Genomic DNA, 23,756 nt, shown 5'->3' with positions numbered 1-23,756 from the left:
ATTATTACTAAGCTGTCCTATTTTCATGCTTTTTATGTTCTTTGCCTGTTAGTTTGTATGTGAGGCATTATCAGAACCATGAGTGCAAGCAGTAAAAGACATGCCCTGGAATGTATTTTTCATCCCCAGTAAATAAAATTCTGTGAGATTCCTTGCAGTCTGCCCAGTTAGAACAAGGGGTATGGTGTGTAGTAAAAAACGGATGGTGTGTATTAGTACAGTCAGTGTGCAGAATGTGTATCTGTAATTATGGCAGTCCATATATGATGGCATTTTATTTGACCTTAGTTTTTAAACCTTCATATGAATGTTCACTTTCATACACTGTGTTATGAAGGAATAGTTCTAGATTGCTTTGTATCAGAGATTTAACAAGTTGGGGGGGGACTTTTGATCTTAGGGGGAAAAAAGTTTCCTTTTTTCTATCAAGCCATAAATTTGTGTATAGAATCACATCTTTTGACACCTTTTTTCCACAGATCTGCTCTCTGCTCTCCTGCCTTAAAGCTGAGCAACCCTGTGGCCTATCTTCCTCCCTTGGCCCTAAAATGACAGTAATCTCTGCAATCAGTTGTGCCTTCTTATTTTTCATTCTATGTGAAACAAGTGCAATAGCATTACCCAATTCCACTGACCTATTCCTCTCAAACAAAAATTTCACTGACATTGAAGCAGCTTTGGCAGCTCACTTGGACTCTGAAAAGATCCCCAAAGTCAGGAGGAAGCGATACATTTCACAGAATGACATGATTGCCATCCTTGATTATCATAATCAAGTCCGAGGCAAAGTCTTTCCACCTGCTTCAAACATGGAGTATATGGTAAGAGGTTTTTCGTTTACTTCTGAGAGGGGAATAACATTTCATTAGACCTGCTGGAAAATATAAGAGACTATAAATCAGTGATTTCATTTTCCAGAGCCAAGCCAACATTTTTTAGTTCAGTAAACAAATGATTTGTAACCACTGCATGGCTTTACTATAACATGTTTTTTTTTTTAGCTGAAGTAGTGTAATGAATAATAATAAGAGCTAAGAGCCAAATTGTGAACCCTTTACTCACCCTGGTGAACATTTACTCTCACAAGTAGTTCCAATAAAGTCAATGGGACTTGAGTCAATAGGGTTACTCATGTTAGTCACTGCTCATGAGGGTAAGTAAGGGGTATACAATCTGCTTTTAAATAATTAGCATCTAAACCAAGTGATTAAGATCCTAATTATTAATAGTTCAGTTACTGAATTACTAGGGAGAACACTAAGTCCTAACACTGGTGTATTTTTTAAAAAAATTCATCCCATGAACATTGCTAGTCTCTTCCACATATATTATTTGCAGAGATTGATTTGTCTGGTGATCATAGTTTTCATTTTGCATGCATATTTTGTATTCATATAATGGTTTTATTTCTCTGACAGATACAGTACTTGTTTAAAATTTTTCTCTAAACATGTTGGATTTACTCAGAAATCAGTGTGCATGATATCCCTAGGTATTTTTTCCCTTTATTGGCTAAAGTTCTTCCTGGGAAATATCTTTTCCTACAGTATGCTAACTGAACACACTAGTTATTTCCTCATTATGATTTCATGCTTTGTCATTGAAATGACTGGTCAGCCAGTGTATTTGTAATATGTGTTTCAACTTTCAATGCATGCATACTTTAGTACTCTAATGTAAAAAATAGGCCAGTTAAGCAGAAGTCCTTTTACTTACTAAGTAAAGAATTCACATTGTTTTTAAAGGGCAGTCAAATTTTGTTTATGGAGTAGAATATTCACTTAAAGACACAGGAGCATCTCAGATGACAACAGCTGGTTAACAGATTTAAGAAACATGACACCACTAACATGACATGCAGAAAAGGGGATGATGGTAGTAAAAACAAACTCCTCCTCTTTAGTAGCTAATGATTAACAATTTGGACTTCTCTCTGTCACAGATGTTACCTAAATCTGGGTTTGATCATGCAACATGCTGAGTATCTCCCAAGGGCACCTCAGAGAACTGAGATTGTGCCAAACCTTGCAGCATCAGGCTTGTGTCTCTGATGGAGATTGAGTTTGACGTTTGGTTAAGTGGAAAGGTCAAAGGCAGAAAAAAATAAGAAGGTCAAAAGTCAAGCTCAATCAGCCTTTTAATTATTGAATTCTGTGACTGATGTGTTTCTATTGATTCTGTATAAATAAACATCACTGTGATGTCTGGGAGAAGGGCCGTCTAGCCTCACCCTCCCTTTGCCTTGTGTCTTTTGGAAATGTACTATGCAATTGACTACAATGAAACCAGCTGAAATTCGCTTCAAAAGCAATGTCAGGAAAAAAAATCATATTCTCATGGGTTTTGTAAAAGAATCGTTCACAAGACAAAAGTAAAGAAATTGTGAAGAGCAGGAAAGAGGAGGATGGCTCCATTCATTTAATTTATTTGGGTGAATTAACACCTTTCAGAAACTGCTAGGGCTTCATTGCATATTGCTGGGCATTCTGCTGGGCTTCACCCCGAAGTGGTGACCTTTAGAGCTGACAGGTCTGACAAAGAAGCAAGATCCTGCCGTTGGCAATAGGGGTGAAATTCATGACAAGCTACATTTTACTCCTTTTCTTGCCCTCCTCACCTAGAATATCTTGCAACCAGCCATCCAGCAGTTGTATCTATGCTGCTTTCAGCATCAGCCAGTTCAGTAGCCACCAAGACAAAAACTAGGCCTCCTCTGAAGCACTGCTTCCTGTTTTAATTAGTCAGCAGGGGTCACAGTGGCAGTGATGTGTTCCATTGTTTCCTCTTTCAGAGTTCAGAGAACTTGGGCAAAAGGACTAGAGATCACAATTCAGTTAGATCTGCAAGTTGTAGCTCAAGACACTACCAATAATTCACCTAGCTGCCCACTCACCCAACAGCATTCTATTGGAGTCTTATGGAAAGCTTGGATTCCATTGTGAGGCCTCCATGTAATTTCTTCATGAAATTTCAGTATGTATAATTTCATCAGCAATGTGCTGTTGGGAACATCAGGTCTCTGTTACATTTATGAGGTTATGATATTCAATATCCATTCCTACATTCAATATTTGGGACATATTGTCATTGCCAATAGACCAAATGTATCATGCTGAACATTCACAGAATTATGTCATCCTACCCTGAGGCCCCTGCAAAAGGGCACAGCTAGTTGTGAAACTGGTCTTCCTAAATCATTGTCTTAGTCACCTTAAGATAAGGGAAAAGCAGGTCAGATGCAGGAGAACTTTGAAATACCTGAGGATGCTGTTTCAGTGCATTGAGTAGACATCTTGGTGAGGCAAGCTGAAAGTGGATCATTTCATATAGTACATCAAAATAGGGATGGGCAAACTGATTTGGAAAAAAAAAACCCAAAATATGTTGTTTCTCCTTGTTTTTTCCCCACTGTCCAAACAAATCACATTCTGCTCTTTCCCCCTGATTGCATCCTTTTTTTCCTCATAAAGGCCCTATATTCTTACTCCTTTCCACTTTCTCAGTCCCTTCTACTGATAAAGGTTTAGGATTTAACACAGGACCCCATACTCAATTCTCATACCCCATCAATTCTCTGCTCCTCCCCCCATGCATGCTTGTCTCCTTTAACATCTTCTGACCCCAAGTCTGTTCTGCCTCCCGTGCAATCTCTACATTTAGTAATACTTTGAATCCATTGGGCATTATGTCATCTGCTGTGCTGAGACACCTGTTGTCTTAAATTCTTACATGTTACAGGGCTTCTCTTGGCTATATTCCTGATATGAGGAAAGGCCAAGAATGCACAAGATTTGTATACGGTAGCCAGCTAACTTATTGCCAGACCTCTTGAGATTCCATGACACATTTAGTTTGATAGCCAAATTGATAAGGACAATGGGATATATTTTTATTGTTGCCATGCATCAGTCTCAGACATATAAAAGTAAAACACATACATTCTGGTCCTAACATTTTTATTTGGATTTTGCACTGGCAAACATGAAAGGTTTGTGTTATCTGACATTATTATTTGAGACCTGGTTTTCCTCTGCTTATATGGGTTTTACACAAGTGTAACTCCATTGATTTCAAGTGAGTTACTCTTGTTTTACACCAGGGAAAGCAATAAAAGAATCAGACCTATTTTATAAAGCAATATCTGATGCAGAGTGTTAAAGAGAGAGATAAGGTGTGTGAGGTAATATTTTTTATTGGACCAACTTCTGTTGGTGAGAGAGACAAGGTTTCAAGCTCCACAGAGCTGATTTTCAGGTCTATATAGCTCAATAGCTTGTCTCTTTCATCAACAGAAGTTGGTGCAATAAAAGATATTTCCTCACCTACCTTGTCTCTCTCATATCCTGGGACCAAAATGGCTACAGCAACACTGCAAACAGATGATTAAAATCAGTTAATCTATTTGGGCCCAGTTCTGATTCTACTGGTAAACATACATTCCTTTGCTTAGGAGAGACCTGTTTCACAACTTTTGCCTACTCAGGACTGTGTGCATTTGAACATGTGCTAACAATATCATACAGGGGAAATTCATAACTTTGCCTATAATGTTGCTACATACATTTCACCGTGATATTATTGACCCGCAAGTTATTAGTTTCCAACTGATATCTCACCCAGTGTGTATTTAGAAAGCATCTTCAGGTTCACCAAGAGCTGTATTGAGCTCCCAAATTCATTTCACAGAATGCCATAAGTATCCATTGAATGGTCATAACTTTCAAATACTATTAGTTGGATTAAAACTAGAGAGCTAAAGGTGAAAGTCTCTGTATAAACATTCCTAGCCATCCAGTTACTCTTGAAGATGCTTTTGAAGTACACACTGGGTGGTGGATAGGTCAAGTAAATTGAAGCAATTTTGCTTACCATTCCAAGCACCTTAAAGAGGCTTATTTGACACCTGAAAACCTTTCATCATAAAACAACAAAGTGAGATTAGTTGGTTTGTCCTACAGCACTCTGGCACTGCTGATAAAATGCCTTGTTGTTTATATACTTTGGCACATTAGCATTATGCAACTAGTACTGCTGCAGGTGTCAATGTACTAGTTTCTTTTCTTCTTTCATATATTTCAGAAGATGTTTTGTTTCTTGAGCTGTTTGCCTTTGCTCATGTGCATGATCCCATTGAAATCAACTATGCTTGTAAGGATTGTAGGATAAACTCCCTTAAGAGTCATATATAATGGGTTGGCCAGGATCTCTTAGTTCATACAGTCTGTCCCAACCCCTTGCAGAACTGTCATCTTCATTAAACACATATGGCAGTCTACTCTTGAACATGCATAGTGATGATGTCTCAGTAACATCTCTTAGCAAATAATTTGCCTTAGTATAACCTGTGAAATGTTTTTGGCTGAACATCATGAAATAAGAAAAAGAAATAGGGGCTACATTAGCATTAGAAATGATTTCCAAATGACTAACCTAAATATTTCCTTTGGAAGTTGAGATTATTACTCTTTATGTACTGTTTGTAACCACCTAATCAAATGTATCTCCCTGTTCCATTTCATATCATTACCTCTCAAGTATTTACAGAAAGTTGTCTTCTTTGCATCATTTCTGTAGGTTGTATGATACATATCAAATGTCTTCAATCTCTTTGCATAGGTTATGTCCTACCATGTTTTTATTGATAATACATGTAAATTACAGTTACATCCACTTTAAGGCTCCTTTACCAGAGCAGTGAAAGGCAGCATTTGTGTAAATGAAAATTAGGCCCAATAATTTTAATTGGTGGATTGCTAACTACCTCAATAGTACCAACACAGGAATAACATACAGTGGACTTTGTTCAAGAAGTTATGTCTGTTGAATTGTCTCAGTCACATAGTTCTCAAAAATCTCAAAAATATAAATGGTAAAGCTTGAAATAAAGTAATGGACAGACAAGTCACAGATTCTGCCCTATGTTAAGGCTGCTTTCTGTCATGCCAGCAGAACAAATTGGCTCTAAATCTGGCGTATTCAGGACTAATGTACAAGGATCTGGTGTCTGGACAGGGGACATTGCAGTGTAAAGGGGCCTTAGTTGTGGCTTCCCTGTGCCCCAGTGGTCCACTTCTGCTGTATTGACCTCGGGGACCACTGGCAGCCAGCATAAGTCAGAGCAGCTTTTAGGATGCTCTCACTTACCTGAGGGAGTGAATCAGCATCCCACCAGACCAAGTAAAGCTCTTACTGTGTATGTCAAAAATAAAAGCCAGGAAGTGTTTCATAGTGAATGATTGGAGAACAGTTTGAAAGATTAACAGAAAAGACCTCCACTGGAAAACATCCCTTCTCTGCAAAATTTGAAGAACTTCTCAAACAATAAAATGGTAAGGAATGCCCTGTTTAAATTTGCTTTGGCATGAGAACTCCTTTCACTTGTTTTAGGCATAAATGTTTTGGAGTGTCTATGCTAAAGTGTGGATGAATATTTACATTATGTAAATGTAATATCAGCAGAAAGCCTTCTGGGAGTTTGAGTCAGAGGGGGAAAAGAAAAACCTAGTGAGGTTTCTGATAGAAAGGCAGTAACTCTGAGCCCTAGGAACTGAACATTCATTCATTATTAAATATAGCACCTCTTGAATTTCTTGGCTAAAAACAAAGACAGACATTTTTCACAAGACTCCTGATTCAAAGTACACAAAGTACTTAGCTTCATACATGAATGGAGAAGGTAGTGACTTCAAACCTCTACATTTTTGTCCTCTTTCTACCTCTGAGACAAAACTGAGAAAGAGAATGTGTTCTCCAGAATTGTGGAAATGTGCATGCCAAAGAGAGCAAGAGACAAAAACTGCTGAGACACCACCTGCTCTCTATTAGATGGTGCAGTCCAGTTATGCTTACTATAGTTCATACATCCTCTGCAGTTCTCCAATGTGTCCCAGAGCCAGCTTGACCCTGAGTGTGAAGGTGTGGCCCAGAGAACAATGGTTCTCTATATCTTCATTCAATGCCTGTCAACTTGTATCAAGATGGAGCATCACATGTTGAGACTTATCACTCCTTGGACCATATTTCTATTCTGAAGAACAAAGCAGCTCCTATAGGGTCTTTTATGTATGTTACATCTCTCTTTCTGATAGAATTGTTTGGAAAATGGTAAGTATTTTCCATGAACATTTTCAAAGGAAATGGAAGAAGTTTTTTTCTCTGAAATGCTGTTTTTCAATGAAAAACCAAAAACAATAAGTTTTTGATATACCAAAACTAGAAAAGTTTCAGGTTTTTCATATAAAAGAGGATAATTTTGAGAGAAACAAAATTTCCTTTAACATTTTTGTTCTTGAATAAAAGACATTTCTCTTTGAAAATATTTCAGATGAAAGATTTCAAATGACTCTTCCTTCAGGCTCTTGGCAAATTATCAGTATGATCATCAGTTGGATAAAGTTAGATCCCCTTGGTACCTCTTCCTGAGTAAGATCGTGCCAAATAAAATGAGTCTTGGAGTAGGTTAGGAAAACACTGAATATTTTGAGGTTTGTAACTCTTTCACTTGACTTTTCCAAAAGATACACAAATAATAACATATGAAAGAAACTTATTACTATTACATTTGTCAGCCTACTGATTTTTTTTCTTTGCTTCTTACTGTTTTAAAGCCTAGTTCTAAAGATGAGAAGAAAAACAGAGAATTGAAAGAAAACTATTTGGCCATTAGTGATGGGCAAACCTGAAACAGTTAGGAGTATAGGTTTGGACTGAATAGGTACCCAAAAATGTAGATATTTATATAAAACTTTATCTATCCCTCTTGTTTCTGCAAATTGGCTTGAAGTCTCATGACAGCAGGCTTTTTGTTAGATTTCGAGGACATCTGATCCTGGTCATGCTGGAAATGAATACCATAGGAGCGGCCCTCTTGTAGGATTGCCAGTTTTGGTTGGACATATTTCTGGAGGTTTCATCACATGACATAATCTTTCATTAAAGATTAATCTTTAATTCCTGGAGACTCCAGGACAATCCTGGAGGGCTGGCAACCCTTCCTCCTTGTAGTATTTCAGCAATTCTGCTTACCAGAAGTTCAGAGCTGTGTTATATATTTTAAAATGTTAACCAACTGTCTTTGAAACTCAGAACAATTTCCCTTTGGGTTATTTTATGTGAACCTGTTTGCTCATATTTATTTGCAATAATATCCAAAATGGAACTACATCTTACAGGTGGCCTTCTGTGATAAATGAGCATTTTTTCTTTACAAAGTGGACTTTTAGAATTTCTACCTACATTTTCAAATGTATGCTGCATGTATTAAGGCAGAATGTAGACACACACTAGGTACTAATTAGTTACAGTATGCGTAGTAATATTTCTAACAGGTGGCAGTTGAGAGCAAAGAAAGTATTCTTATTCTTAGAGAGAGTCAGCCTTGAATCCAAATGATCTCACAGCCCAAATAAATATATAAAGCTTGCCAAATCTGTCTATATAAATTCCAATGAGCTCATATGTTTTCATCACACAGTATGTACTGAAAGAATGAGAGAGAAGAGAGGAGGCATTTTCAATCACCCTGCTAAAAAAGCATGCAAGCAGAAGGAATGCTGGTTGTTTTATTAAGCTTAGGGCCAAATACTGGGTGTGTGGGGGGGTCCTACATATCCACAGAATATCTGAAAACATTTTAAAAGTTGCGAGTCCACTGTACAGAGGGGCCAGCAGAGAATCTGTGCAGGGGAATTCTGCATCTCTCTTCACAATGTAGTAGGTCTCCATAGAAAGGGGTACTAGGTGCGTGCCAGCATGGCCAGTTGGGATCTGCACACTGAGTGAATCACCTTGGACAAAGCCCTGCACAATGGGACAGCAGCAGGACATGTTTGCTGTTCCTCCCCAGGATTACATTTGTAGCTGTACTCTAGCTGTACAGACAACAACACATGACAAATATGTAGTCACATTGCTTCATGCACCGCAGGAAGGAGCTCAGATGCTACAGTGATGAGCATGGTATAAGAACCTATATAAGAACAAAATAGACAGCCTAGCTGATACGGGCTAAGGATTTCATTCCTCAGTCATCTCATTTCCCCCTCCCATTCCCCAATTATTTCTTTTTTGTCACAGAGAGAAGTCTTTTTGAAAAGGATTTTCTCCTTCCCTAGGCTTTACTTTTTATGAAGAAGTATTTCCGATCTGCACAGCCAGTTGAATAAATAAGCAAAAATGTTTGTCTTGTGAAAAATAAAACGGGCAATTTGATGTAAAAAATGTAATGGTTTGGATGGACCATCAGTAAAAGTACCTGCCGTTTTCTCTTTGGGCCATCGTGGTGGTTTGGTTTGGTTTTTGTTTGTTAACTGAAAAGAAAAATCCATCAGCAGCCACAAATATAATGTAAATGAGGCCACAAATATAAAAGGAGTCTGCATGTTAGTAGCCAAGAGGATGTTGCTTATATTTGCCTGACAATATGGCTATGTCAACACTTAAATCGCTATAGCAGCATAGACATTCACTACAGCAACAGGAAGGGTTCTTCTGTTGCTGTAGTTAATCCATTTCCCCAAGAGTTGGTAAACTCTTGGAAGAATTCTTCCGTTGACCTAGCACTGTCTACACTGGGGGTTAGGTCAACTTTACAACATTGCTCAGGGGTCAATTTGTTTTTCACAACCCTGAGCAATGTAGCTGGGTCAGCCTAATTTCTTAGGTTTCAGAGTAGCAGCCGTGTTAGTCTGTATTCGCAAAAAGAAAAGGAGTACTTGTGGCACCTTAGAGACTAACCAATTTATCTGAGCATAAGCTTTCGTGAGCTACAGCTCATTTCATCAGCTGTAGCTCATGAAAGCTTATGCTCAAATAAATTGGTTAGTCTCTAAGATGCCACAAGTACTCCTTTTCTTTTTCCTAATTTCTTAGGGTACACATGGCCTCACAATTACTTATCTCCTCATTTTATTCACAATCTGATGCTGTAATTATGCATGTGCAATTAAGGTTTCAGGTATGTATACAACTACACATGAAAGACTCTCTACTCCAAAAGTTTACATCAAAGTGATTTATTTAAATTGGTCAAATTAAAATATATCTCTATTTGGGCAAGTTTATTATCTGTGCAAGGAAAGATTAAGATCTCATACCAACATGGGACCAGTATGAAAACAGAGGCGAGTGTGGCTAAACTCCATCTGTACTTGTCCCATAAACCTAAGATCTTCCCAGTATTCCAGAGTAGTTCAACATTTCTCCTAAAATGATCAGTAGTTTAATACTAACGTAATTTAAAGCATTGTCATTACCTTTCAGAGTTAACATCCCATTAATATGAATTGGCCAGTTAAGGCACCTGTCTCTTAGCAGATTCAGGGAGACAACACTATACTTACTCATATTTATAAAATTTTATTTGTGATTATAGGGGCTAGAAACTTAAATATTTTAAATGAAAGCACAAATTATGCAGAAATATACGGGTGCATGACAGAAGTGCCAGTACTATCACTGAATACCTTGCCTGATTTGTCCCTTTCTACACGATGCTCTCTTACCTTTCCAGCACCTCCTGCTGCTCCAGACAACCTTCTACCCTTTGTAGAGTAGGAGAAAAGAAGAATGCTGTACCTCCTATTTTCTCTTTTTACACATCATAGTAAGAGAGGATTAAGATAAAAACATTGGCACTGGTCAAAAAATTTCCATCAAAACTTTTTTCCAACGGAAAAATGCCTTTTCAACTAAATTAATTTTTTTAAAGTGACTGATTTCCTTGAAAAAAAAGGAAAATATTTTATTTATGGATCTTGAGTCTGACTTCTCACAAATTCGGAGGCTCATTTATATATTTGCTGGAATACTTGCTTGCATTCAATCGCCAAAATCAGGAATTCAATCACCAAAATATAACTCCTACGCAATAGACACAGTTAAAGAGCTGGCTTTAAAAACACCATTTCAACTATAAATAGGTATTAGTGGTTTAAGGAGCTATTCACAATCTCAAAAATAGAGATACTGCCTGAATCGATGCTATTTTACCTTCCCGTAAAAAAGCTCAAAGAAATTTTTCTACTGTAGTCCACTTTTGGAGTAAGCCACTAAAAAGAAGATCGTAACAACACTCCTAAGCATAAGAAATTTAGTAAACTGCTGACAGACCTTGCTGGTGAATTTGGAATAAAGCAGTAATTTCTTTCCAAGGGGAAAAAAAATCACAACACGTCTTGCAGAATTTAAAAGTCAGATCATAAATCTCAGTGATGATAGGGGCAATATGGGTGGTTAAAATTATGCATCTTCTTATCTTTGTTTCTCTGATAATGCATTAAAGAGATGAGGTAGAAAACTACCTCCTTAGTGAGCGATTGATTTATTGAGTGGCTATGGATTTTTCCTCTGGTACAAGATTATCCAGTGGTGGAATTTTGATAATTTTTCATAACAGGGAGGAAACGATTGTGTCAGTATAAATCAAGTCAAAGAAATATACTCTAGTATAACATTTAAAAGCAATATATGCACATACACACAGAGGTGTGGGATTGCCTGTTTATTTTCATCAAGTGGAGAGTGGTGTTCTCCATGCACCAGTCTGAGGTTCAAAGTTCTCTACTGGTTTTCCCTTTTGACTTGTGTTAGGCTATGAGACTTTGAGGCTGAATGCAGCTGCCTCCAGAACTGGTCAGTACCATTCTAAGCTGTCTAGAGAAGTTGATGGGGTGTCATGTGAAGAGCCCTATGCTTCTTCCAGTGCTATCCAGGGACTGAAAGAGGTCTGTATACCAACTCCAGCTCCTCCCGGGCTGTGACTGGGACTGAACCAATGCTCACACATGGGCACTTCTCTTGTAGACCCTTCAATCTGCACAGATTTTAAGCTTCCATTAAGTATACATAGAGTGTGTGTGTATTTCTAGCCCTTCTAGTTAAGAAAACCTTCAGGCTGTCACCTGATGCAGTGTGGTTCATGAGCTACCAGGAATCCCTCAAACAGACAAATTGAAACAACAGTTCTGAAAGGAATTGCTCCATATAGTTTAATGTGATGCGAACTCTGACATCTGACAGTAGCAGTTTAAACATCAGCATGGTTTGCATATTGTATTGCTGAGAGCATTTAAGCTGAAACATTTAGCTGTGCTTGTTAACGCTACATGACCCCACTTTTCCATGATGACTGAACATAATGAGGGAATACAATCACAGACTTCATTTTGCCCCCATTGAAGTCAATGGGTGCTGAATTAGACACTGCTTTGAAATGGGAGTAGATTAAGTGCACTCCCAAACTGTTAGTGTGCATCAGCAGGGTCCACACAGATAGTTAGTGCACGGGAGGTTAGCACAGGGTAGATTCACAGACCAGCTTGCCGAAAAATAAATATTCACATAGACAAGCCCTAGACGAATGCTTAACTTTGAATCCAGTGATAAATGCATAATGTGTCGTTTCAAGATAGGTTACAATGGGACTTTAGTCTGCTCTACACTGAAACCAGTAAGTACTCCTCCAAAAGAGCAAACCTAAAAAAAGGTGACATGAATTCTATTATAACTGAGTATTCATACAGCAGGCACTCAATGAATGCAAGAGAAAACTGCTGAGGTGCATGTACAGAGTGAAAATGGTATGTGCTCTCTGCAGGCCAGTAAAATCTGAGTCATTAAAGTCTGATATATCCCAATAGCATACTCAGAAAAATGGAGAGTGTTGATTTTACAATTTGTTTTGTTTTAGTCAGTATAATTTAACCATGACTTTGCACATTCATCGTCCACAGATGCCCTTAGCAAAGCTTGTATGTTCAAACTGTCATGAACAGCTGCTGCCAAGTGCAATAGTGTATTTAAGAATAAGCATATTAAATATTTTACTTCACTAATAAAACAGAAGTAATTTTGTTTAGAGACCATTTTAAAAGGTGCACTTTGCTCTTGGGAAATTACCAAGAAATAAATATATCTAGAAATTGAAACCTATGTATAGTATAAGTCAGCAGCTCTTTAGCAAGCTTGCATCAGATTTTGTGAAAGCAATGGTGATGGAGGACTTCTGACTGTAGACATCCCCAGCAAAGTTAGAAAGTACATTTTTTTTCCTTGTCTCAAAGACATTTGTTTCATGGTGTGACAGGATGCTGTTAACAGCTACAAATTGGGCACTATGGAAGCTACAGTGGAACCTCAGAGTTACGAACACCTCGGGAATGGAGGTTGTTTGTAACTGTTAGCAAACTATATTGAAAAATCCTTATGAAAGAATACTAGTTTCACTTCTTACAGTTCATTCATTATTAGCAGTATTTTTTACACTTTCCTTTGCTATTTGCTGTACTTGATGGGAATGATAGGATTTACTGTACTTCTTGGTTGAAGAGAATAAAAACAACAACAACAACAGGGATGAAATTCTGGCCTCACTCAAGCCAGTAATAAAAAGAATTATGTCTTATTTTATGTTTCACAACTCCTAGCAACTTGTACTGTTGACTGAAAATGAATAATGATTAATTAATAAATCAAAAGAAACACAGTATTTTAGGGGTGGTCTCATCAATGCCATAAAAAGAGGGCCTTACTGCTTCCCTGCTCTGATAAGATACTTCTGCATGCACAGCCTGAAATTGTATGCACGTTTCTCTTTTGCCATCCAGACAGAAAGTTAGGCTGTGATCCTGTCTATGTGGAACACTCATTTAAGTCCGCAGGGGTTACGTATATGGATGGCTTCCAGAGACAGGCCCTTAGTTTGCTGAATACAATCAATACTTTCTTTCTTTCTTTCTTTCTTTCTTTCTTTCTTTCTTTCTTTCTTTCTTTCTTTCTTTCTTTCTTTCTTTCTTTCTTTCTTTCTTTCTTTCTTCCAAGTATCTTGGTTCTTTGGATTACATTTTATCAGATGCATTCGTCTGTGGAGAATATAACCTTGGGATTTCTTGTCTATATTTTCAACCTTTCCAAATCCCTTGATTTATTTATTTTTTTGTCCTGATTCATGTTTGCAACATCTCCCCATTTAGTGTCAACTGCAGCTACACTCTTTGTTCTCTATTCCAAGTCACATGCTGAATAAAACTAGCCTAAGCACTAATCACTGCAGTATATCACTGGACACATTTATCCATCTCCAAATGCAAAAAACATTGTTATTTATCATTATCCTTTGCCAGTTTACAATCCATTTCATAGTGCTCATATATAATCCTATTTAAAGTCTAGTATTAGATAGAAATCTATGGAGACCATGTTGTCACCATGTCTCAGTGAGTCACAACTGAGAATACCAAATGCAGGACAGACTGCTAAGAAATAGGGCAGACACACCCCAAACTGGTGGTCATTCTATCATTAGAGTTTACCAAATCAGTAACATAAATGAGCTTCGGTATCACCACCCTAGTTAACAAGAAGCCAAAAACATAGCCCCCTTATGCATTCCAGCCCTTGGCTCTCCACCCAGACACTTAGACTTTATGATGAGTGGTTACTGAAAACCAGTTTAATCAGAATTGGGGTCCTTCCAATCCCAAGGGATCAGCCACTTAGCCAGGTCAATATATAACTCAGATCTTACACAATAATCATGCTGGTGCCAGTCCTTCAGTAACTAAAATCTAAAGGTTTAATAATAAAAGGAGAGAGTTATAAATGGTTAATAGATCATATACATACAACTAATTGCAAAGTCCTTGTACCAAGTTTGTAGCAGTGATGGAATAAACTGCTAACTTGCAATAGCCTCTCTGGAATCATTCAAACAAATTGGGGTAATCAGTCCTTGTTTAGAGCTTCTTTGTTAGAAATCCAGTCCAGAGAAATGAATCAGGAAATGAAGACAAAATGGAGATGTCTCAGTTGCCTTTTTATATCCTCTGTCATGTGCATGGAAATTTACTGTCCCAAAGCCTACAGCCCCCCGTCTGTGGAAAGTTACTGTCCGAAGATGGAGTCCAGGGTCACATGAGCATATCACATATTCTTACATGGCTTGCTGACTCACAGCATTGGCCATTGGCCCCCTCAGTGCCTGAGGCATCCTCAGGGAGAGCTATATGGGCAATATGAAGTATTTTTTATGGCCCATTGTTAGAGTGAAGTATCCTTAATGAGCCATCCACATAGAATTGATGCATCCAATGAAGTGAGCTGTAGCTCACGAAAGCTTATACTCAAATAAATTGGTTAGTCTCTAAGGTGCCACAAGTCCTCCTTTTCTTTTTGAGTATACACTGAGACATTCATTGAAACAGCAATTTCATAAAATCAATTAGCATTCATAAATTTTACATAGACAAAATTCTGAAATCTTCACATGCAGTCACAGATGTGAGTTAGAACTATAGTACCATTTTATTCCAGGACAACCCCATTACTGCAGCTCTGGGCACATAGGACTGTGAACTCAGCAAGTTTTGAAGGTTCACTTTGGAGGGTGCCTTTTTGGAGGGACCTTTACTGTAATTTTTCCACTATTAGCCTTCTAAAGCGTGGCCTTTAAATTGTTCCTTATGTAACTCTCCTCTCTCTCCCCCCGCCCCCTATTTCCTTCCCAGGTTACTCAGGGACAGACAACCCTCATCTGTTGCCAGAGGTAACACATAACTGTGGATGGGGGGAGAGGGGTGGCACAGCTGAAAGATTCTGGGGGGACATGTGACTACCCCACATATTACCTCTGCATCCAACCCTGTGACTGACCACAGTGGGCAGTCTGTAAAGCAAGCAGTGGGAAGCACTGGGACTCCAGCAGCAGGGAAGGAGTCCCATGTAGCGGGGTAGGGGGGAGCTCAGCCAGTCGCCCTGCTGCTGCCTCCCTCCCTGTGTTGTACAGACACATGGTCAGCACCACTGCAAGGGGGAGTCACTGCCTCCTTGCTGCTGGGAGGCGGCCTGAGAGGCGGCCTGAGAAATCTGGAGAGGGGGCATGTGACCCCATGTGACTACCCCCACATTGCCTCTGCCTTACATCATTAAGGATAATGGAGACCCTGGGGGTCCCAGATGAGATGGAGAATTAGGTGGGAATCCTCTAGTCACCCACAGACTCATAGACTTTAAGGTCAGAAGGGACCATCATGATCCTATAGTCTGATCCCCTGCACATTGCCTGAGACAGAACCTCACGCCCCCTCTGCATTACTCCTCTAATTCCTATGAATATTGATAGCTGGCGGTGCCTCTCCCGGGACAGGCACAGTATACACCTATGAGTATACCTTGGTGGCCTCCAGGTACACAAATATGAATAATGGCTCTTATGCAGATAATAAACACCCAGAATAAAACCAACACAATTTTACTTAAAAGTTATCCTACCAACATACAATACAAAATGAAACAGACTCATATAGACTGGTGCTATATCTACACCAAAACAGTAGTGGTGCTGTAATAGCTCAGCTAATGGCAGCAGCTTTAAACAGCAAGTTTCAGCATAAACCTCACCCACACTCTTGGCATTATACCACCCCATCCCTGACTGTGCGCTCGCCCTTAAGTTTACAGTCTTGAGCCCTCTCTTGTGTTGGTGCAGTGGCTGAACAGGAGTTCAAGCCGGCACTCGGTAAGTCCAGCAAAGGCAGTCCAGGTTTAACAAGGAGCGAGGCACTTTTGTATTGTGACCAGCTTCAGTTGCACAGTAGTAGGTTGCAGTAACAGTTGTTATATTAGCGAGCCATAGCTCAGGGGTAACTTGTTCTTTACTCAGTGGTCTCTAAGCCAGATTCAGATCTTCTGCACAACCGACAGTCTTCAGCTCCTGCCCTCAATGCCTAGCTGTGGAGACAGAGACATGAGCAAGGGCTCAGCACTAACAAGCTGTCATCTGTAGTGTAGTCTTAGCCCTGGTCATGTGTCTTCAGCCCGGCAACTCAATCACAGGACTCTGTCTCTGTTTCTCCTTGGCCCAGATCCAAAGGGGAGAAGCAACTGTCTGTTGCAGTTCCGTACTCACAAAATGGAGGCCGCTGACCCCCTGAAATAGTCTCTGATCCAGGAAGCTTTGTCCAGTCCCAGAGAGCATCCAGGGAGTGCATCATAGGATTTGCAATCCTTCAAAGTCAGCATAAAGTATCTAGAGGTTTGCTTACATAGTTCATTGGCTTTTATTTGTCCACTTGGCATTTAATTTGCTAGTTACCCAAATATAATTAGCTAGTTACCCAAATATAATTTAATTTTGGTTAGGTCTTTTTGAAATTGCTCAGATCCTTCTCTAGTCTAATCCAAATGTCATCCAAATATGTTACATTCTTGTGGATCCCTGGAGCATCCTATCTAAAATTGGCTATTTACTTTCTTACTACTCTTAGCTTCCTGACACAACCAGTTTTAATCCATGATGAGACTTACTTCCTTCCAGTGGCTACTAGAGTTCCTCAAGAGGTTCTTGTAAGGTTCTTCATCAAAAGCACTTCGAAAATCCAAATTAACTTAAAGCTATCAATTCCTTCTCCTGCATCTCATATTTGGTTACACTAAAAGAGGGCACCTTTGAGTCACTCCATAATCCTAACGTCAATGATTTTTCTCAACTATTTTTCTAGTACTGAGATCATTCTCACTGGTCTGTAATTCCCAGAATCAATTGCAGCTCGTTAGTTCATTGTCAAGAAATGGGCATTATGTGCCAAATTGTCCTCTATGATGTTTATCCCCAATTGTCCATCTTACAGCATAAGTGACAAAGTGTATGTTCCATTCTCCAGCCTCATTGGATGTTTTCGGTTTGCTTTTGTTTTTAGAGATATATTTTTGGCCTGGATAAAATATTTATCCAGATTGTTTGTTTTTTTCTTGCATTTCTATTTGTTTTTGTTAAAGCTGACCTGGATCAAAAGCCTGAACTGGAATACCCTGAACGTTGAGGCATTATGAACATGCATCTAAGTCTGGAGCTAGACTTTGTTACTTGAGCACAACTTTATTTTTTAAATATATTGGGATCTGCGCATATTCTATGATATTAGTAAAATATTCATTATTAGAGGCATTACCCTGAATATGTGTTCATTCTGTAAGAGATTATTGATTGCTGCTATTTATATTATTTGACTGACACATTCCTCTGTTTATGACTTCATAACTGTTTGTGGTTGAGTCAAACCAAAGATCTATGTGAACAAATGAGAAACAAGCAGAAGACACTATTTAACCCCTGAGGGGAAAAAAATTCCCCTTTAATTCAAATATCCCTAGTAATAAGAAACTGTGTGCTGGATCATTTGTTCTCACAGTAAAAATCATGGAAGAAAACTTAGGGGGAAGAAATCACTAAAAGAACTCCTCACAGAATTGTTTGCTGATTATTGAACTGGGGAATAGCATTTGATCCCCTGTGGGATGAGCTATGGAAGCACGTGCTCAGTGTGGATCCTGGAGGATGAGTTCCGAGGACACCCTCTGCCTCCACTCTGGTCCTTCACTTTCCTGACAACCTGGCTTCAAAGCAGGGCTGGCTCCAGGCACCAGCGTTTCAAGCAGGTGCGTGGGGCGGCAGTTAGAAAGGGGCGGCAGTGTTTCCGTGGCAGTGTTTCCTCTGTCCCGCCGGCCGCGGCGGCAATTCAGCTGCTGCCTCTCTGTTCCGCCGGCCGCGACAACAAATCGGTGGCAGCTTCTCCCTTTTGCCGTTCGTGGCGGCAGTTTTTTTCACTGCTTGGGGCGGCAAAAACTGTAGAGCCGGCCCTGCTTCAAAGAAGCCAGGCTGGCTATTCCACCTGCTGTGTGTAGGTTTCATGGAATATGTTATACCATCTGAGGTTACATTATCCTTTCTAGGATGTTCCACAGGACTATGTGTGTCTTCTTAGCCCTGCTCCCCAACAATTCACGGGATCCCCACTGCCCACTCTGGACTCTATCCAATTCAGAGAGCTTCCAAAGACTCCTGGAAAGTGGATTGGGAGAATAGTGCCATAGGATGACCCTTCCTCCTACAGGATGGGGCACAGGTGCATACTTGGGGTGCTGGACTTTTGTGGTGTGGTCTGGCCCTCTGATAGATCTGACAAGTCCCTATACATGCTGTAGCCATGTTCTTGTGGATGCTGGAGATCTCTCACTGTATTTTATTTTTTATAAGACAGACAACATATTTTTCATGGGAACCACAGATTTAACATCAAGCATTATAAAAATCTTCTTCAAGTGTTGAGCTGTTAATCTGATATGTTGTATTGACCTGATCATATCATATCATACCTGCATCTTGCATTTGTCTACATTTTTCACTACCATTGCTAAGGACTTTTTACTTTGTCAGGTTTGGGATGAAACTCTTGCCAAGTCTGCAGAGGCTTGGGCTGCAACATGCATTTGGGACCATGGACCTTCCTACTTACTGAGATTCTTGGGCCAAAACCTATCTGTAAGAACTGGAAGGTAGGTAGCTGTCATTTTGTAAATCTTTTATTTTATAAAAAAATTGAGGGCCATATCCTCAGCTGGTGTCAATTTCAATGGAGCTACACCAGTCTGAACATTTTAGCTACTGCGATGGCAAGAACTCAATTTGTTTACGGCTTATAAAGATTTTCATTCCATTCAGGAATATGAGAATTAATCATTGGCAAATATTACTGTAACCAAGGATATCAGGTCTCAACAGAATAGTAGTTTGTGAATGACTGTACTATGGATGCCAGGCCAAATGTTCTAACATAACAAGTTTTGAAAAATCAACTTTCCCTCCCCCCCTACCTATGTCTTTAAATTAATCTAGGTATCGATCCATTCTTCAGCTGGTAAAGCCGTGGTATGATGAAGTGAAAGACTATGCTTTTCCATATCCTCAGGACTGCAACCCTAGATGCCCTCTGAGATGCTATGGACCCATGTGCACACATTATACACAGGTTATATGAGTTCCATTCATCCTTCACCAATCTATAGTTCAAAATTGGACTTGTCTGTGATATGTGTGTGTGTGTGTGTGTGTGTATGTCTGTGTGTGTAAATAAATAATATTTCTTTTCAATGTTGACTTCACCATAAGAATAATGATTATTTATTCAGATGGTTTGGGCCACTTCCAACCGTATAGGCTGCGCAGTCCACACATGCCACAATATGAATGTCTGGGGATCTGTTTGGCGACGAGCTGTTTACTTGGTATGCAACTATGCCCCAAAGTGAGTTGCTTTCTTTTCATTCTGTTTACTTTTATACTTCATGCATGTACGGGTTATTTGATAGGACTGTTTACTCCCTTTTTCCAGCTAGCATTCCTGTCATGCTTTTATGCTGGGCCTGCTTCCTCAAACAAATATAATAATTGGAATTATAAAAATGTACTACTTTTGTATATAAACAAACCAAAGGGGAATAACAAGATGTGTATTTAACAAAAGCACATCTCATGATCTTTTATTATTGTAATGCTCATCCTTTGCATTATTCCTTTCCTCCACCTGTTTCTCCTCATTCCCTGGCTTTGTTAGGGAATCCAGTTCTGCAATCCATACTTAGGCTGATTTGCACTTACTGACATGAGCTGGCCCATTGTAGATGGGGGCCTTAAACTGTAAGCGCCTCAGGTTTCTTTTTTATTTTTTTTTCTATCGTGCTGTATAAAACAACCCAAATAAACAATGATGAGTAGTACAGGTTTGATAAACTTTAAATTTCACAGACCCATAAGTGGTAAAGAACAGAGCAGTGAATGAGTGTGAGTAATTTCATTGTCCCAGCTGCCATATACATAAGAAGATAATTTTTAACTGTCTCTAAAGAGTTGCAACCTCCAAACAGGGAAATTTTGGGGAAAAAAACCCCAAAGAAGAAACCACTTCTATTTTGGGAGACAAGACTGCAGGTCCTTTATATTTACTAATACAATTAATATAAAAAATCGTGGCAAAGGAACTAGAGGGGGATCAGACAGTAAAACTAGAGCTGACTCCAATCTCCACACTTTGGGGATGTTTGGACTGATATTCCAATCAGGTTCCAAATATCATAACTTGAGCCTGTCTTTAATAGCAACCCAGGCATTATAGTGTATGTATGTATCAAAAATTACAAAAACAGAAAGTAATTACAAAATTATTAGGGTACATCATTCATTTCATTCAATTATGGCAAATGAATAAGAGGCATTGTTGAGAACTGCTGAATTATTTGATTCATTATTTGATACATTATTAACCCTGTAATAATGATATGTTACATTTAGTTTCCTTTGTTCTGAAAATCCTGACATACTTTGCAATCTGTAGAAGAAATCCTGAGGTCCCAACTCAGTTTTTACTAGGCCCTTACTCTATCAGAGTTATTAGCTCATGGCCGCTAAATATGGATGCCAAGGCTTAGAAGGATTTAAAAAGGGGTTAGACTGCAGTTACACCAGATAAGATAAAACAGTGTTTTAAATGAGATGTGAGCTATCATCCTTCAGAGCTTAAGCCAACTACTCACTGACTAGAGGTAGGAAGAAACATCCCCTATAGGCAGGTTATCCCATAACCTAAAGGGTTTCTAACATCTTCCTCTGAAGTATTTTGGGTGAATTCCTGGCTCCAGTTAAGTCAGTGAGACCAGTATTTTCATCCCTAGTATTTGGCCCTGTCAGATAAAGGATTTGGTATTACAAGGACCACTATTCTGGTCTGGCATGACAATTCCTATGTCCCTGTTTTGATGTCAATGGAAATTTGCCTGAAAAGAATGAATGAAACTTGGCAAGGACTTCAAGGTCAGGACCTGTATATCTACATATAGGTCACACTTCACTAATCACTAAGTCATTTGCACCTCTCAGCTACACAACATACCACAGAACTATACAATAGTTGAGGGCAGGAAGTGAAGGACGCTGTAACCGTTTTAAATGAGAGGGGTTTTAGAGGTGCAGAATAACATTATTCAAATTGGAATTTTCCTAGGACATCAGTGCTATACCTCCTATTAGCTGATGTATACCCTACTATAATCTGGTTAAAAAATATGCCAGGAAGTCCACATTGTCTTGAGTTTCTGATTTCAGAAACAGTGTTAAGAAAGGTTGTTTAAAAATGCATGTATGGTTTAGACGTAATTAACTGATATACTTAATGTACAGCTCTATTAATCACTCATGATACAGTGAATGAAGCCAACATTAAACTTGTGGCACTTCCTCTAGATTACAGTATCTGTTCCCTGCTTGTGCCGTCTGCTGTGCCCATTTGGAATAGGAATAAGAATGTGTAAAGTATTTGAGAGACTCCTACTTTCTTCCAAGACACAACCCAAAGTTAGGCTTTTTGATCCATCTTTATTGGCTGGAAAGGGGGGAACGAGAAAATGCTTCACAAATAACTGCATTACTCACTGCTGTAGCACATCACACATATATTAGAAGGTTCTTTTCTTAGTGAAATGCAACATTTAAGTAGAAATCTAATTTTAGCTTTCTTTCTCCAGTGACCATCCTGTAATCCCAGAGTCAATAGTGATGGGTCAATCTCTAAAAGTTTAGAGCTTTTTATAAGCATCTGGAAGTCTGGATGCTTATTCAGGTGACTCATTTGAGACTTCCCCACTCCTCATGCCTGCCTCTGCAGCCTGCTACCTACCTGTACCCTCGGTCCTCTAGCAGAAACTACGCACCCACAACCTCCAGACAAATCCCTGGTCCTCATGAAATCTCAATAGACCCCTGACTTCATCTTTCAGTGAAACTTGCCAACCATCTCACAGTTCCTGCACTCTTTTTACATGCCTTTGTGACTAGTCCTTTGTTTTCCCAGTTCCTTTGAGCAAACCATCACGAGTTCACACTCAATACCCAGCAAAATGGATCCCAGATCAGCTAAACACTATAACAAGATCCTCAAAAGACCCACTCCCTTCTTGAAAATAAACATTACAAATATACAATCAATGAAAGTTTTAAAACTTTGCAACAACATTGTGACACTAATATCTTATTAACAGGAGCCCTCCAGTTGGTTTCTCTTTCTAGAGAGCAAAGTTGCAAAAGTCATTCCGAGAATAGTGTCTGTCAACAATGCAATATGAAAATATTTTATAAATACATGATGGGCAATCCATCACCCATACTTAGTTTGCACTTATTAAGGGATATTTTTTCTTAAGTTACTAAAAATATGTATTACTTTATATTTTCAGGGGCAACTGGATTGGAGAAGCGCCATATAAAGTAGGAGTCCCGTGTTCCGCTTGCCCTCCTAGTTATGGATCGGCTTGTACTGACAATCTTTGTTTTCCAGGAATAACATCAAACTACTTATATTGGTTTAAATAAGTTAACACGAGTTTACATTATTTTTAAATAATATGGCTGAGAAACAAAAGCTTGTATATTGAATTTTGCACATATTATATATATATATATATATATATATATATAGTAATAATACCCTTGTTTTCTTTTTATATGCTTTTGTATAATTAGCTTTCAGAGTACAGTATAGATTCATTTTTAACTCTTTGGAATGTATAACTATAATTCTCCATTTCAGGCCATGATCATGTAGAGAAGGATAATCTTTAGCATCTTAAGAAAGTGTAACGTCCTAAAGAATAGGAGTACTTGTGGCACCTTAGAGACTAACAAATTTATTTGAGCATAAGCTTTCGTGAGCTACAGCTCAAGCTGTAGCTCACGAAAGTTTATGCTCAAATAAATTTGTTAGTCTCTAAGGTGCCACAAGTACTCTCCTTTTCTTTTTGCGAATACAGACTAACATGGCTGCTACTCTGATTCGTAAAGAATATGTTCTGTTTGATATTAAAAGCAAATTTAAAAGGGCACTGTCAACTTAAGTCTAAAATTTGAAATTATAGATACAGGCTCACTGGCAACT

At 38.8% G+C, this 23,756-nt stretch overlaps 1 protein-coding gene across 1 annotated transcript; it reads left to right on the top strand.

Annotated features, from left to right (window-relative positions):
* The first annotated feature begins 548 nt into the window (after positions 1-548).
* Positions 549-23,194, top strand: PI15 (peptidase inhibitor 15). The gene is made up of 5 exons (XM_077808959.1): positions 549-821; positions 19,211-19,329; positions 19,670-19,802; positions 19,963-20,078; positions 23,059-23,194. The coding sequence occupies exons 1-5, from the start codon at positions 549-551 to the stop codon at positions 23,192-23,194; spliced, it is 777 nt and encodes a 258-aa protein (XP_077665085.1).
* Positions 23,195-23,756: the final 562 nt, after the last annotated feature.

The sequence above is a fragment of the Eretmochelys imbricata genome, chromosome 2, assembly GCF_965152235.1.
Source record: "Eretmochelys imbricata isolate rEreImb1 chromosome 2, rEreImb1.hap1, whole genome shotgun sequence".
Taxonomy (NCBI): domain Eukaryota; kingdom Metazoa; phylum Chordata; order Testudines; family Cheloniidae; genus Eretmochelys; species Eretmochelys imbricata.
The sequence above is the reverse complement of the archived record's forward strand: the minus strand, read 5'-3'. Positions and strand labels throughout refer to the sequence as shown.

Coding starts and splice junctions, on each gene's coding strand:
- PI15 (XM_077808959.1), top strand. CDS start 549: ATGACAGTAATCTCTGCAATCAGTTGTGCCTTCTTATTTTTCATTCTA. Junction 822..19,210: donor CTTCAAACATGGAGTATATG/GTAAGAGGTTTT, acceptor TTACTTTGTCAG/GTTTGGGATGAAACTCTTGC. Junction 19,330..19,669: donor CTATCTGTAAGAACTGGAAG/GTAGGTAGCTGT, acceptor AAATTAATCTAG/GTATCGATCCATTCTTCAGC.